Source organism: Eumetopias jubatus, unplaced genomic scaffold (genome assembly GCF_037043125.1).
Source record: "Eumetopias jubatus isolate StellerSeaLion01/CBP00866 unplaced genomic scaffold, mEumJub1_p1.0 scaffold_11, whole genome shotgun sequence".
NCBI lineage: Eukaryota > Metazoa > Chordata > Mammalia > Carnivora > Otariidae > Eumetopias > Eumetopias jubatus.
In genome coordinates, this window is record NW_028274817.1 from 72,926,368 (window position 1) to 72,943,253 (window position 16,886).

Sequence of the window (16,886 nt, forward strand, 5' to 3'; positions counted from 1 at the left end):
ACATGTTTAAGATTGAAGGCTGAAGCCCATGAGGCACAATACAACCCAAAAGAGGTTTCCAATGCATCTAGAATAAAATCATGGTTTCATCAAAATGAGCCTTCCACTAAAGAAATCACTCTAGCAGAGGGAAAAATATAGCTAATAACATTACTGAAAGGTAAAGCTAAAAGTGGTAAGAACCACAAGAGAGGGGCTCATGAAATGCTGTCGGAGTACAGACAAGAGTTTCGTGCCTTTTGATGGGGTGGAGGCTTCACGGAGGAGGAGGCATTTGAGTGAAGCTTTGAAGGAATGTAGGGCTTAAAGATATGGGGATGTGGAAAAAAAGCACTTGTAGCAGAGGGGGTAGCCCGAGTAAAGGTGATGAAGAAGAAAGTGTGGGCGTGCGATGGGATAACAGAAGAGTTTAACTACATTGTAAGTACAGACTCCTGCAGTAGTTTGTTATGCTTGGATGCAAAGCAAATACTGATCATCCATTTTAGGAAGAGAATGAAAAATGAAAAATGAAAGGAACACACGTGATCAAGCTGGAATAAAATTAGATTAACATTCTTTTTTTGGGGGGGGAGGCTTTGATTTAAATCAATTAGTTTCTCTATAATTTTTTTTTAAAGAATTATTTAGTCACGAGAGAGAGAGAGAGAGAGAGAGAGAGAGAGAGAGAGCCCACCTGAGTCAGGGTGAGGGGCAGAGGGAGAGGTAGAGAGAAACTCATGCAGGCCTTATGTCCAGCATGGAGCCCGACTCAGGGCTCCATCTCATGACCCTGAGATCATGACCTGAGCTCAAACCAAGAGTCAGATGCTCAACTGACTGAGCCACCCAGGGGCCCCTCTCCATAATTCTTTTTTTTTTTTTAAAGATTTTTTAATTTATTTATTTGACAGAGAGAGAGACAGCGAGAGTAGGAGTACAAGCAGGGGGAGTGGGAGAGGGAGAAGCAGGCCTCCCGCCGAGCAGGGAGCCCGACGCGGGGCTTGATCCCAGGACCCTGGGATCACGACGGGAGCTGAAGGCAGACGCTTAACGACTGAGCCACCCAGGCGCCCCTCTCCATAATTCTTAATAACATTGTTTCTTTTGGCTTTTGATTTAAAACAATCAATTGCTGCATAATCTATTCCATTTTTTTACTTAATCTCTCTTATGATACTTATCAGAGCAGTATTTAATTTTTGTGTGCACATTGATATCCCCCACTAAACTTTGAGATCTTTGAAAGGAGGACTGTGTCTCATTCATCACTGAGTTTCCAGTATCAAGCAGAAAGCCTGGAATATGCTTGCCTCACTGTGTGCTTATCTGTTGCTCCTGCTAGACTGAGATTTTTACTCATTTCTCTCTCCTTAGTTCTTAGCACAAGGCCTGATATATAATAGAGGTTGAATGTATGTTGAACTGAGATGGATTAATTTCCTTCCTGTTCTTAGTCCTCTGTACCTCAGTTTCCTCATTTGCAAGTGTCTACTACCTCATAGGGGTGTTGTGAAGATTAAGTAAGCACTTAGTGTAATGCCTAACACATAGAAAATGTTCAGTAAATATTAGCTGCTATGATTATCATCATCATTATTGTTTGTTGTTGATGATAAGGCTTCCAGACCTGCTGATAGGGATAGACCCCTCAAACTGTACTGGTTTTGGTCAGAGTTGTCTTAAAACTTAGCTGACCTTGCAGGGTATGTCCATTAGACTAGAAACTCCCTGACAACAGGGCCAACTCACACTCGTCTCTGGGCCCACACAGGGCCTGACACAATACATTCTTGTTGAAAAAAATGAATGAGTAAAAGCTATTCACCTCCAGCCCTTCTTCTCTGCCACTAGACCATGAGAATACAAACACCTAAAATCTAGTTCCCTCTAACTAGGAGACAGGGCCTAGGGAGCTCTGTGCTGCCCATGATTGCTCTAGGCAACTCCTTTTGGTTTTTTTGGTACTTAAGAATGTACACATCTGCCAAACTATTATATTCTGAATTGTGTCTGAAATATGCCATCTGTCTGAAAATAATTACTACCAAATTATCCATGTAAATAGCAACACATGAATTATTTAATTATTACTAGCATTTCTACAGTGAAATCATGGGACCCCTAAAAACATTCTATAATTTGATATGGGGCTGATTTTTCATTCATGTAGTAGGAGGCATTGTCCACGGTGTTCAGTTCACTTTATTTTTTAAAGTCTGGCACTATGCAAGGAAACTTCCAGTTGCCTTACTTCATGTAACTTTTTTTTAAAAATATTTATTTATGAGAGAGGGGGAGGAGGGAGAGAAAACCAAGCAGACTCCGCACTGCATGCAGAGCTGGATGCAGGGCTCGATCTCATGACCCTGAGAACATAACCTGAGCTGAAACCAAGAGTTGGATGCTCAGCCAACTGAGCCACTCAGGCACCCCACCCTCATGTAATTATTATAACTACTCTGGGGATGGTCATCATTATCCTCATTTTACAGGTGAGAAGAATAAAGCTCAGGGAGATGTCATTTTCCCAAGGTCACATAATTAACAAACATCAGACTTAAATCTTAAGTATTTTACCCCTATATCAATAGGGCTTCTAGGTAGAGAGTATTTTAGTATCTTCGTAGGGCTCTTAGGTAGATGAGAAGTTACTCCACATATCCAAATCCCTTTATTTTGTTTTCTACATCTATTTCTGCTCTCTTGTAATCATAATCTGAACCGAAATTTGCTAGCTAGTCCTCATCAATTTGCATAAAGGTCAAAGAAAAACGTTTTCTAAGTAACATGGGCTACAGAGGAGTTTCTGGGGAGTCATGGAGGCTACACAGGTGGGGTAGCAGAAGAGGCAGGGCAGTGGGAAGTAGGAGGCCTTTAGTCATAGTCAACACAAATAAAGGACAAACCCTGTCTGTATTTTGAAGCTGAGCAGAGCTAAGGAACCTCAAGAACTGGATACCCACCTACTGCTGGGCCCTGGGAGCCCCTGAGAGGGTACTAACGATCCCCCAAACACATAGGGTTTTAGATAAGATCTGAAGGTGATTCAGGTAAGAGTTAGAGATAAGCAGTATGCTACACATTGGTTTTGGTTGGATCGGTTTTAGAAGGATCAACATTGAAGAGTGCGTGGGGGTGGAGGGATGTACAGCTCATCTATGGGAAGCAGAATGAATTCCAGCATATCCCCAGTGTTCATTTTAAACACAGTAGAGTCATAGGTCATACCAAGACATTATCCTATTTTTGAAAGAAATGCCCCTTACCCCAAACAACAACAACCACCAAAATAATTAACACTACATCCAAACCAGATTCCTCCAAGAGGTCCAAGGTACCAATAATATAGAAGGCAGCACTCTACATAAAAGACAACCTGGCTTGGTTTCAAAAAATATCCATCTGGCTTCAGGAAAAGAGGCCTTAAAATTTTATTTACACAGGTGCTGGCTCAGGTTTCTATTGAATCTGGCCTCAACATACTTTAAAACATGCCTCTGGCTCAACAAGGGAAACCAATGGCTGAAGAACATGGAGGATAATTTATGACCTTTGTTAGCTTTTCTCCTGGCCTATGGCTGTGGACCTGCTTACCAGGGAGGTCAGACAAGTCTTGAGGATGAAGACACACAGAAAGCTCAGACACCTTCAAGTCTAAAGCCTGGAAGCCAGGAGATACAATGAAACATGTGCTTGCTTAGCTGTCTGGGGAATGTTACACACAGTGCCCTGGAAAGCAAAGAAGGAAGGAAGAGACTAACCTTTGCTATATTCTTATACAAATACTATTGGCCCTTCTGATCAGTAATTAAGTAACACTAGAGAGGTGTGTGTGTGCGTGTGTGCGTGTGTGCGTGTGTGTGTGTGTACATTAACCAGGGGACTACCACAAATACCATTTCCCATCTTTCCTTTCTGGTTACCCAGAGGACAACATAAGCGTATGTGTGCCAATGACTAAGGCTTCACTCTAGGAGAAGGAACCAAAATTTACTGGACACCAGGAGCTGTGTTACACATCATTTAGTTCTTACAATAGCCATGTGAGCTATTACTCTCCTCACAGAAACACAGAGAAGTTAAGTGACTTGGGATTGAACTCAGGTCTACCCATTTCCCATGGCTGATGCATAATAAAGTATACCGCTGACAAAAGGACACACCTGTAGTATCCATAAGATTTTAGAGATTTATTTTAAATATCTAGAATGTTATAGATTTACTGCTAAATTCTTCAAAACCATATAGTCCAACTACTCTATTATTCAGATGGAGGTTTTGTGATGCAAAGATGGAATGAGACATACCTAAGGCCACATGATAAATCAATGGCAGAACCAGAGCCCCTTTGGTGCTCTTGCATTGCTTCTTGTTCCACTACCTAGACAGCAGCCTACTTCCAAAAAGCTGAGATTAGAGTAGGACAGGAATGAACAGCTCGACATGGGGTGGGGCAGGCACAAAAGGCTGACTGAAGGCTGGTCAAGGGACCTGCTGCATGTGATAAGGGGAACTCAACCACCTCTGCATTGTATAATGTTTCCCAAATAAGCCTCTTGCTTTCATGTAGTCCTGTCTTTGGTTAGTCTGTTCCCTCTTCCTGAAGTTCCCTTCCTACCTTTTTGTACCTAGCAAATTATTATGCATCCCTCCAGACCTAAATCAATCCTTAACTTTTCTGTGGAGCTTTCTCAAACATTCCAGGTAAAACAACTCATGCTATGAAACTCTCCCTAAAAAAAAAAAAAAAAAAAAATCCATACACGTTTATACACATGAGACCTTGCAAGAATCTTCATACCATAAAATGTCTCATAGAGCCCTTCTACTGTAGACTAGCATTAGTACTCATTCCCCTGCTAAAGGGAAAAACCTATACTTACAAAGATGCTCTTACACGTGGTAGGAAGCAGAGAGGACTCACAGGAGCTGAGCACTTTCTGGGAGCCAAGGGCTGTTCTAAATGTTTATTATGCTGCCTCACATAATTCTTGGGGGTTTCAAGGTAACAATCTCTGTGACTCTACCAATTGGCTGCGAGGCCAGAGAGCCCCTCAGATAAGAAACAAGAAATCTCTAGGAAGCCCTAATTTCTGCCAGTTATATGTTCTGTGAACCTGGAAAAGCCATTTCCTCTCTCAGCCTCAGTTTCCTTGTCCATAAAATGGCTTGGCCAGATTTTTAGATTTCTAAGTTTCTTTTCTTCAAGTTTTAAAAGATTAGCATTTTAAGAGCCTGTGATGGCAAGCACTGCAAATCTTTTGTCTTTTCATCAAACAGCAATTTTAAAAGACAACAAGACTGTGACTTTCTACCTCTGTCCTAAAATATAGCATTTTTTGTTTTTGACATCCAAGGGGAGGAACATAAATTTCTCTTGTTCCTGGCCCCATGGAAAACATTCTGTGGTACATTCTGAGAAGGCTCAAAGCCAAGGGTCAAGGAGTCAGGCCTCTACCATTTGTATGCATATGCTCTGTCTCTGAGCTCTTCCCTTAGCTTGGTAATGAACAAAATTTTCTTGAGAAAAGGTGTTAAATTATGCTTTCTGTTCTGTGACCATGTGATGAGAGTGAATTTAAAGCCAGGAAGGCTGGTTGTATCAGAATCAGAATTTTCCTTCTGAAAAGTAGGAGGTGGTGAAAGCAGTATGGCTCGCATCTCCCTGGTCTTACCTAATGAAGAAACTGCTGATGAGCCACCAGCTCTTTTTAAGTATTTGGGGCTTTCTTCGGAAGACAAGCTCCTGTCAAATTAGTGCTACTCAGTGGCTCCTTGGTTTCTCCCCACAATACTTACGTCTTTCTGTCATTTCTGACTCTACTGTTCCTCTTCACTGTTGCTTTTCTTGCTTGCCTAAGCATAACCCTTTCTTTCTACTTTGGGTAAGTTTTTATATTTGAGGGGCAGCTGCGCTATAGCAGAGTGACTTTGGACTCAGAACGCCTGGAATCAAATTCCAGCTATTCCATTTACGATCTGTTGATTAACTGGCAATGCCTCAGTTTGTGCTTATGTGGACAACCACAAGGATGACTTTGCCTTCTGTCCCAGATGATTGTGAAGTTCAAATGAGCAGTGGATATTGTGGTCCTGCATTCATTGAAGAGATTTAAAGACATCCAGGATTGGGGCACCTGGGTGGCTCAGTCAATTAAGCATCTGACTCTTGATTTCGGCTCAGGTCATGATCTCAGGGTCACGAGATGGAGTCCCGGGTCAAGCTCTGGGCCAGGTGAAGAGCCTGCTTAAGATTCTCTCTCTCTCTCCATCCCTCCCCTCCACTTGCACATGCATGCTCTCTCTTTAAAAAAAAAAAAAAAAAGATGTCCAGGATTATGATCACTAAGCTCTTTGAGGAAAGCTCTATATCTTGAGTATGTGAGCCCAATACCCCACATGTAGTAAGCACCCAGTAAATGTTTACTGGCTGAATGCATGAGCAGATTACTACCAGGCCTGTTCTTATGAGGTATTCAGTAGAAGACAGGCCCTAGTCTAGCCAGGAGCTGAGGAGATTCCACTGTGGTGCCCCAGGAACTGCAACAAAGACTGGAAGAAAAGGGACTGAGAATTCTAATCTTTATTCCCTTTATAAAGATTCATTTACCTCCAAATCTCAGTTTCTTCTTTTGTATAGGAGGAAGTTTCCTCTTCTCTATACTCTTTTGGCAGGTACAAGCTCACCTGCCTACTTGAAATGCTGAGAGCAGTTGCCTAGCCATGAAAAGGAGTGTGGACACCTGAATAATAGGTTCCAGAAGTATGCACACATAGCTATTATAACTGAAGAGATTGTTTTTTGAAATAATGGCTCATCGCAGAGTTCGATCATTTTGAAGGATAGTGTGTTTCTTGCTATGGGACTAGAGGCCACAGAAGTAAGAAATAACTCCTACCTTTGGAGAAAAGGTGGTTCTAACATTTACCGTTTCAACGGAAGCCAAACTGCAAAGATCTACTACACACAGTTTCACAATTACCAAGAGATTCTGTGAAGGAGAGAAAAAAAGTCTTGGCTACAGTATATGGGCTTTAAAAATATAGCAGATTGGGGAATAGTAACACAGGGTGGAAAGCAGGCAATGGATTCAGAAGATCTTGCGAGTGACATAGCAACTTCTTGTTAATCATTACTTCATAAAATGTCCATGCTATAAACAGGCACAGAGCACTATATAGCAGTAATGGCAAATTCGTTTTTGAAATTTTATTTTTTTGAAGATTTTATTTATTTATTAGAGAGAGAGAGAGAGCACACAAGAGAGGGTAGAGTCAGAGGAAGAAGCAGACTCCCCGCTGAGCAGGGAGCCTGACGCGGGACTCAATCCTGGGACTCCGGGACCATGACCTGAGGCGTAGGCAGTCGCTTAACCGACTGAGCCACCCAGGCGCCCAGCAATGGCAAATTCTTGACATGGCTCCCAAACTGGGCACTAACAAGAGACTTCAGTGGATATCAACTTCAATGGGTTACAGAGCTAAATTATTTATTCTGAAGGCCTGTGGTCTAGTCTTGTTATGGGGACAACCAGAATTAAGCCAGCCAATGTGTAAAGACAAAGAATTATGGGGAAATATATGGCAGATCCATAACTCAGCTGACCACCCAGGCCCTGCTTTCTATCAGACAGAGAGTTTTTCCATACCACTTAGTATCAGATAGTCTCCAAAGTCCTTCCTCTTTACCATCTGGGTTTTATGTGGCATCGAGCAAAACTCATTCATATATATTTCATAGCTATCCACAAGCTTACAGTGCAAAAGTCTAGAAAACATACGAAATATTTTCAATTTCTGTGTATTGTAAAGGGGAATGAGCTACTAGATCATTAGAAAAAAATGTGTCCTCTTCTAGCATCCCTATGTTAATTTACATTTTTCTGGCTTACTAAAATAATGCTCAAGACCCAGAGGCCACCAGACCAGGCATTCTGAACAAACAAGACATGCAAACTTTGGCCATTCGGAAGAATGTTTAAAATTAGATAATCTAGAGAGTTACTAAAATACCAGAAGCTGGGAAAAAGTGAAATTTACTATGGAGATTTGCAAGCACAGGAGTGACCATCTAAAGCAGGAGTCAAAAACTACAGTCCACAAGCTAAACCAGTGTGCCACTTGTTTCTGTGTGGCTCAAGAGCTGAGAAGGATTTTTAGATTTTAAATGGCTGAAAAATATCAAATATATATATATATATATATATATATATATATATATATTTTGAATGGCATGTGAAAATTAAATGAAAGTCAAGTTTTATTGTAACACAGCCACACCCATTAGCTTACGTTATGTATTGTCTAGGGCTGCTTTCAGGCTACAAAGGGAGAGTTAAGTAGTTGAGTCAGAGACCATATGGCCCACAAAGCCTACAATATTTACTATCTGGTCCTTTACAGAAAAATTTGGCTGACACCCTGATCTAAAGTCTGGCTTTGACATTTAGAAAACCCTGAGACAGATAAAAGATAAGAGGAACTTTGTGAAAAGTTATCTAGGATCGGTGCAATCAGGATCAGTCAATTCCTTGGCCAAATATACCTGATCAAGGCTCTGTTGAAGCTGCAAGCAGATCTTCCTAACATAGTTCATTTGTCCCTGGGAAATGTTACTCAAAAAGCCAGGGAGTGAAGAGGACACTGAAAGACACGAAAAACTCTGCAAGACTCCAAACAAGAAGTAATATTCAATTCCACATGAGTTGAGGTGGGAAAGAGTGGATTTAAAGGACAGAGAGAGTTCAATGAGGGTTCACTTACATCTCTTCCCTCACAAAAACCTGGGGTGAGAGAGGGAATCAAAGCCATACTTATATAAAATTTGCCAAGAATACTAAATTGGGACATATTGTAAACATCAGTGACGATGGTGTAATTCTTTGAGTCCAGAATGTAAACTACAGTTTCAATTTTATGATGTGTACCAAACAGCACTCCATGTGTACAAAACAAATGGATGTACAATCTCCAATGTTTTACTAGAAAATGTCTGAAAAATAGTAAATTCTTGAGCACACAGAGCACATGATGAACTAATTAACCCTCTTTGAAACATGATGTGGTAGAGATGGGGATTTATGTCCTGACTGTCCAGATGAGAAAATGGAAAAGAAAGGAAGTTATCCAACTATGGTCACAATGCTGGGGGAAGGGGGAATCTCGGAGTGCTGAATTTTAACCTAGCCCCATCCACAGTGCACTTTCTCAGCTGGCTCTATCCTCATCTGAAAATTGATTTTTAAAAGAATGGGAGCTAAGGTTCACCAACTGTTAGGAAGGCAAAATCAAAAGTGCATATGGGTAGAAAGGCATGTTCATTTGCTGATGTAATAGTTTTGACAGTGATGATGTATGTAATTTGTAGAACCATCATCAAAAGTCAAAGCTGGAAAGGCATATTAAAAATATCTGGGGGCACCTGGGTGGCTCAGTCTATTAAGCATCCGGCTCCTGGTTTTGGCTCACTCAGGTCATGATCTCAGGGTCATGAAACGGAGCCCGGCATCAGGCTCCACACCGGGCGTGGAGCCTGCTTGGGATTGTCTCTCTCTTCTCCTCCCCCCCACTCAAGCTCACACTCTCTCTCTCTAAAAAAAAAAAAAAAAAAAAAAAAAAAATCTAGCTTAAGTCCCTTATTTTACAGACAGAGAAAACTGAAGTCTAAATAGGAAAATTAATTAATCAAAGCCAGACAACTAAAACCCCTCTGAGCCCGTACTTCTGTGTATGGGCATCACCTTCCTTTGATTTCCTGGCCTTTTAGATGCCATACAACATGCCTTCCCCTGTCACCTCCCTGCTCATCCCATCACCCCACCAACTCGCTGATTCTCCTCATGCCTATTTCTAGCCCACAGAACGTCCTCCAACTGCATGAGCATGTATGCACATATACACACACACGCACACAAACACACACTGAGTTTTCACCAACCAGATTTTAGTGATTTTACCCCCATGCCCTAGCATCATTATTTTTTTTTAATCTCAAAATATGCAGCTACCTCCCTGACTAGCCTAATCATCACCCCAAACTCCCAGAATCACTGACAATGAGAAAATGTGGGGCTCTCTCCTCTTCCTCCTCCTCAATAGGAAAACCTGGCTAGATTACAATTGATTCTGTGCTGAGCCTTGCACCAGTGACAGCATTAAAGCCTCATGCTTTATGAACTACCAAAGCTAGAAATGGATTTCTGTCTGACGTGCCAGGCTTTTAAGTCTTGTACCTGTGCCCAGTCCAGAGATTTCTGAAACCATGAATAAAGTGGTAATCAACACTCTGAATACTCAGTCTGACTTAACTGACAACAACAAACAAATGAGGAAAAGAAAGATTTGTGTTCCCACTCTCTCCAAGACAGGTGGAATTCCAAGTTTCAACAAGGCAGATTCTGAATCACTTTCATAAAGGCCATTGGGGTGATAAGGACACATTGTAAAAATGGGGGAAAAAACAAATCAATAAATGTTCTCTGTGGATAATAAGACAGCCCATTGCCTTCAAACGGAGATAATGACAGCAGTAAACTACAGCCAACAAGCTTTACAGGTGGGAGAAGAAAGAAAATGCCTTTTTTTTTTTTTGCTTTGCTTTGTTTTTCGTGTGTGTGTGTGTGTGTGTGTGTGTGTGTGTGTGTGTGTGTTTAACCACCTTCTATCCCTCAAAGGACTCAGGACTGGAATCTGGGGTTCATATTCCAAAGGAACCAAGGGGTTTGTAGCTTTTTAAGAAATCCATTTGTGACTTTTTGTATTTCAAGCAGTTGAGAGTATTTGGCCCCATGGGCTCAAAGAGGCTCATTTTCTCAAGGAAAAAAATTAGGAAGTTTCCCTAACTTAAGCGATTTGAGGGTCTAGAGCATTTTGAGACCTTGCTGGATTTCCCAGTATTCTGTAAGTTGAGTGAATACCCCTTTCCGCTTCCTTATTCTCAAATAGCCCAAGACCCACCTCTAGCCCAGCTCCTCCCAGGAAGCCCTGACAACTGCCATTCTGCCCTTCCTCCTTCAGCCCTAACTTCGGCAGAAAGCTCCCATGTGGGATATGTTATGACAGCAAAATAGTCCCTTTTACAATATGTTTGACCACTTTCCCGGTTTTCCAAAAATAACAATATTGTGACCCAGATCTGTAAAGCCCAGAGGCAGCATCAAATACAATCTAATCTATCTGACTATTGAGTTTGCTTGTTCAGTTGCATACTTGAACACTTTCCCCAACTGATAATGGCTGCTATTACTGTGGTGCCTGGGCTTACTGACATACTATCTCTAGATGAGTGCTCTGGTATATTCTCTGCTCTACAGGCAGGGCCTACTGGATGCTGGGGTCAGGGGAGGAAGCACATTCTCACTGGGGAAATTGGGGGGATCTGCTGTCTTTGGGCTGTTGCTTACTTTCTTTTCTGACAGCCATCCTTCTTACACTAGTATAAGCTAGTATACCTTATACTAGCTCAGCACAAGCAGTAGCAATAGGCCACTTGGGGGTATGGAAGGAACATGCAGCATGCTTTCAGTAATACTAAAAGCTAGCTGTCTCCTTGTTGCTTTGGGGACTGGAAGAAAACAAAATAACAATTTTCTGTTTTGTAAGTATTCCTGCCACCAGTCTAAAATGATGAAAAGGCAACCGTTCCAATTGGCTGTCAATGAGAAAACCAGTAAAGGACACCTGCTTTGCACCTTTTATCTAAATGCCAAGAACTCCCTGGAGCTTCTGTTGTCCTCTGGTGGACATTTCTGGTGAAAGGTGTGGCTTATATACCTGCCACTTTTAAGAGTGTCCTCAGGGTTTGTAGCCCTTAACTAAGGAAAGACTGTTTTTGTTCTGACTTGGAACTCAACACCTCTAGGCCAGTGAGAGAGAAGGAAAGGTTTTGGCAGGAAGTATTTCCTTTGTGGAAAGTGGAAATAGGAGTAGATACTGGTGTTTGGCAACTGGGTTTGCCCCCAGAGCAGAGCATGTCTGTCTAGGGGCTGCTTATCAGTGTCCCGTTGAGAAAAGAAGCCCTTAGTACAGGATGGGGAATGAAGAGGATGCGTAGGAGGTTTGAGCCCAGGTTGATTGGGAAGGAAGGAATCACTAGCATATATGGGAAGTCTGGAAATGGGAGTTCTTGCTGTAGCATGTAGGCTGAGCACCTCTAGGAGCTGATCAGACCTGAATTGTTCTAAGCTAAATAAGACTAAGAAGCCAGGGCTTGAGCCTACTTAGCCAAATATAAGATGCAACTTAGCATAAGGTGCTATACCAATGGATAGGCCCTGAGGAAAAGTCTATGGAGAGAATAAAGGAGTTTTTATCACTCGGGCTCCCTATTTACCTAGGGGCCATTGATGCAAAGAAGTCCCAATGAGACAGCAGCAGGAGGGAGCAGGCGCACAGACTGATGGTCTGCTGAACAGCAAGAACACTTCCTTTCTGGGGCTAAGGCCAAGGAGACTTTGTGAAGGAACAGTCCCACATACACTATAGAGAATGGGTGGGGACTCAGTTGGGGTTTCTCCACTTCTAACTTCTCTAATCAAGACATTTTCCCCCCTCACTCCACAGCAGAGTGAAACACAAGCAGGGAAGGAGTTAAAACTTCTCGAATCATTAATTTTCTTCCATTCCTAGGATTGCCCCAAGCTCTAAGCACCAGATAGGATCACCGTCATTGACTACGTGTTGCCTGCTGTACTACCAAGGTTACCAAAACCAGGGGACCAGCGAATAAAAACAAAAAAACCCCCCAAAACCCCCAAAAAACAGAAAAAACAAACAACAACAACAACAACAACACCTTCTTCTTTAGGTTCTTAGGTTCTTTGAGAGGGTCCCACCAGTGACCTTGTCTCTGGGATGATAAAATCCTGGGCTCTGGAAGATTGGTGTCTCTCAATAGAAGAAAAAGGAGAGGGAAAAAGAAGTGAGTGTGCAAGACTCTTTACCTTCAGCGGCTCTTTTAAAGAAGACTTTGCAGCTTCCACAAGTGAGAGCTCCATAGTGACAGCCAGAAGCTTCATCACCGCAGATCAGGCAGGTCTTCTGGGGTGGAAAGTAATAGTCAATGGGTAGAACATGGTCCCTGGCAGTCTCCAAACTGAAAAGACACATGAGAAACAATGAAATAAATGGCAGTGGCTGGCAGAGATAAGAGCACAGAAGTCTGAGGTCTTCAGGAGCAAACTTATATGTGTAAATTATTAATTTTTATGAAATAAAATTATTCCTTACTTAATTGAGTCAGTGTGAAGCTGATTTTTTTCCGGTACTTCTAGGGATGACGTTTATAGGGTTTCCTGTCATGTAGACAGAGCCTTTTTGCATCCTGCTAAGGAATTCGAGAAGTTCTCTGGGATCAGCCAAGTCTCATGGGCTAAGTTTACATGAAGGAAGGATGAAGACAGAAACCTGAGGTTAAGGTATTTAACTTAAGGTGGTTCTGGCAAAAATTTCAGAGCAGTTAAATGGTTATGAACCCAGCTCTATGGCCTTTCCTTATGCAAAGGGAGATCTAAGGCAAAAACGTCTTAACAAAACAGTTTGGTATTGCTTTGCTCTAAGCCTCACTCTCACCTGTCAATAATATTGCCCAACCTACTGAGCTACTGTTCTGAGTGGCAGTTTAAATTGTATAAAAGGATAAAAATCCTTTAAAATGAATACACAAGTGAGGGATCATGATTCATGTTATCATACCAGTCTGATTTGGTCTTCTCCTGCCCCCCATTCCTTCACTTTCCTTAGCCATCTCTTGTAGATCACGTGAACATCCCCTCGCCATTCTACAACACAAAGTAGCAGAATCCTTATTTTTTTTAAAGATTTTATTTATTTATTTATTTATTTGACAGAGAGAGACACAGTGAGAGAGGGAACACAAGCAGGGGGAGTGGGAGAGGGAGAAGCAGGCTTCCCGCTGAGCAGGGAGCCTGATGCAGGGCTCGTTGATCCCAGGACCCTGAGATCATGACCAGACACTTAATGACTGAGCCACCCAGGGGCCCCTGGCAGAATCCTTGTGCCTGAGGCTCTTGTTGGGAAATGATACACAGGGATGTTGGAAATTTCTCACGCTACCATCTCAACACTTGGCCATTAAAATACTCATAGGGTCCTTAGGCTAGGATGGAGCTTCAGGGGTCACCTAGTCTAAACTTCCTATCTCTAAGAAGATCTGTGGTCTGAGTCCTTTCAGATGGATGTGAAGGAGAGGGTCAGAAAGCCAATCCTGAAACCCTAAAAGAAGTGCAATTCTGAGTCTCCCATAGTAATTAATTCAATATTAAACAAATGAAACACGGTTCTTCTAAGCACAGGTCACATTTTTTTTCTCTCCGATGCTCTAAGCATCGAACAAAACTCGAGGGGGGCACCTGGGTGGCTCAGTCCTTAAGCGTCTGCCTTCGGCTTGGGTCATGATCCCAGGGTCCTGGAATTGAGCCCCACATCGGGCTCCCTGCTCAGCGGGGAGTCAGCTTCTCCCTCTCCCACTCCCCCTGCTTGTGTTCCCTCTCACACTGTGTCTCTGTCAAATAAAAAAATAAATAAATAAAATCTTAAAAAAAAAAACAAACCTCGAGGGACCTCCTGGGTTAATCTGCCTAAGGTAGATGACAATTGCCCATATTCTCATCTACAGGAATACAGCCATATTTTTTTATGAGCACTTCTTCCTTACTAAGGAAGGAAGGAAGGAAGGAAAATAAGCCTTAATGACAGCCTACTTGCTGTGTTGGGTGATTTCTACACTTCAAAACAACTCTGAGAAACATTTTTTTTCTCATTATATCATATGAAGAAAGATTCAGAGAGGTGAAACCCAAAATGATTTGACAGCAAGCCCAGGATATCTGGCTCCGAATCCAATACAGTTTTCATTATCCTATCATCTTCCTGCCACTCTCTCACTTTCTACACATGGCTCTTTGATTATCATGCTCAGCATAGTCATCAGAATCCAAAAAAAAAAAAAAAAAAAAGAATCCAAAAAAGCATGAAATGTTATCCACCCCTCAATAACCATGGATCAGCCCTGGCAGGGCAAGGGCAAAGAAAATTTTAGCTTAAGCTATAGTTGACAAGCACTTTACCTCTAAGACACAAATATTAGCCTTTATTCAAGTCTCAAGTACAACAGAAAGCACTCAAAAAGTTTGGCTGATATGCAAACCCAGCAGCTGGCTACGATTGCCTATCTTTTCCCCCAACAAGCTCTCCTTTTCCTAATTTGACTTTGGAAAGCTAGCAGGAGTTTGTCCACCAAACCAAGACTAGCAGGACCACAAGTTCCACAGGAAAATAGCTCACTTCCCATATATAAATGGGCCAAATGTTAAGAGCATTATTCCTTTGGCTAAAAATGTCATTTCCTTAGGTAAAAAATGTATCCCCATCCTCATTCATGAAACAAGGAGAAGCAGAAGTTTTTTGTTTTTATTTTTTGCAAGTGTCTTCATCCTCTTCCCTCTTTTTTTGACTTCTGGAACTAATGCTAGCCATTCAAATAAAGTAAAAAAAACAAACAAACAAACACAGAACATGTATTTAGGCACTTTATGTGCCTGGCCATTTCATATATATCATCTCACTTAATCTCCCCCCAAAACCCTGCCAGGTAGCTCCATATCATCTCTATATTATAGGAGAGCAAGCTGATGTTCAGGAAAATTGAACATGTTCAAGACCACTCATCTCATAAGTGGGAATGCCAGATTCCATCCTAGTTAAGTCTGACTCCAAAGTGCCGATTCATAACCCATGACTAACCATGTTGTAAAATTGAAGGTTGAAATTAGATTGACTCAACTCCTAGCACCTAGCCCTATGAACCAAGCAAAGGGCTAGGTGCTGGGGATATTGTGACAATCAATATATTATTCTTGCCTCTAAGAAACCTACTATCTAGTAGAGAAGACAGACAGGAAGCAAGAAACTGTAAAATAACATAGTAGATGATATAAAAAAGCAGAGTACAGATTGCTGTAGATGAGGAAGCACTTTAAAGACATGAATGTTTTTTCGAAGGTATAAAGGTATATAGGGGTAAAGGAGATGATGATGATAATGATAGTAATTTTTATCATATGATTGGAAAATAAATATTAGATATACAATATGGAAACCTGAACAAATAAGAGGTCTTTTTGAAAAGAGCCTTTAAGGAACAGAAATTTTCATCCATTTTAAAATACAGTTCAAATTGTTCAAAATAATCTAATTAATCAAATTTATAATCAATGCTTAAAGACTGAAGAAAGTCATCAATATTTTATTAGATATAAGTTTAATAAAATGCACTATTTACAAAAATAACTATAAAAAGGAGGAAGAAGAAGGGAAATAATAAAGACAATTTTAGAATCTGAACTTTTCCTAATTACAACCCATTTTGACTACAGGATATCTGTTAAACTCTCCAGGCTGGTGTCTGCCTACCTATCCCTCCTTTTTTCTGGCAAAATATTTTGGATAGCACTCTCACTGACCCTGGCCTAGGGTGGACAAAAGGCAAATTTCAGTTCTGCCTCATGGGCTGAACTTTGGGTATTGGAAATGAAAATTGCAACCAGAGTCTCTATCCCAGGTTTATATCCTAGAGAAACTCATGCACATTTGTACCAGGAAGCATGTGTGGGAATGGTCATAGCAGCTTTATTACCAAAAGCAGAAATGATAAACATCCACTAAGAGGGGGCGCCTGGGTGGCTCAGTTGTTAAGCGTCTGCCTTCGGCTCTGGTCATGATCCCAGGGTCCTGGGATCGGGCTCCCTGCTCATCAGGGAGCCTGCTTCTCCCTCTCCCCACTCTCCCCTCCCCGCTCCCCCCTCCCCGCTCGTGCTCTCTCTCTCTCTCTCTCTCTCTCGCCATCTCTCTCTCAAATAAATAAATAAAAATCTAAAAAAAATCCA

The 16,886-nt window shown here is 41.7% G+C and overlaps 1 protein-coding gene across 1 annotated transcript in view; it reads right to left on the bottom strand.

Annotated features, from left to right (window-relative positions):
* Positions 1 to 16,886, bottom strand: part of AR (androgen receptor) — a 178,620-nt gene that overhangs the window by 55,173 nt on the left and 106,561 nt on the right. Inside the window, exon 2 of the mRNA XM_028126576.1 lies at positions 12,924 to 13,075. Coding sequence (XP_027982377.1) covers positions 12,924 to 13,075 — 152 coding nt within the window. The remainder of the gene's footprint in view (positions 1 to 12,923; positions 13,076 to 16,886) is intronic.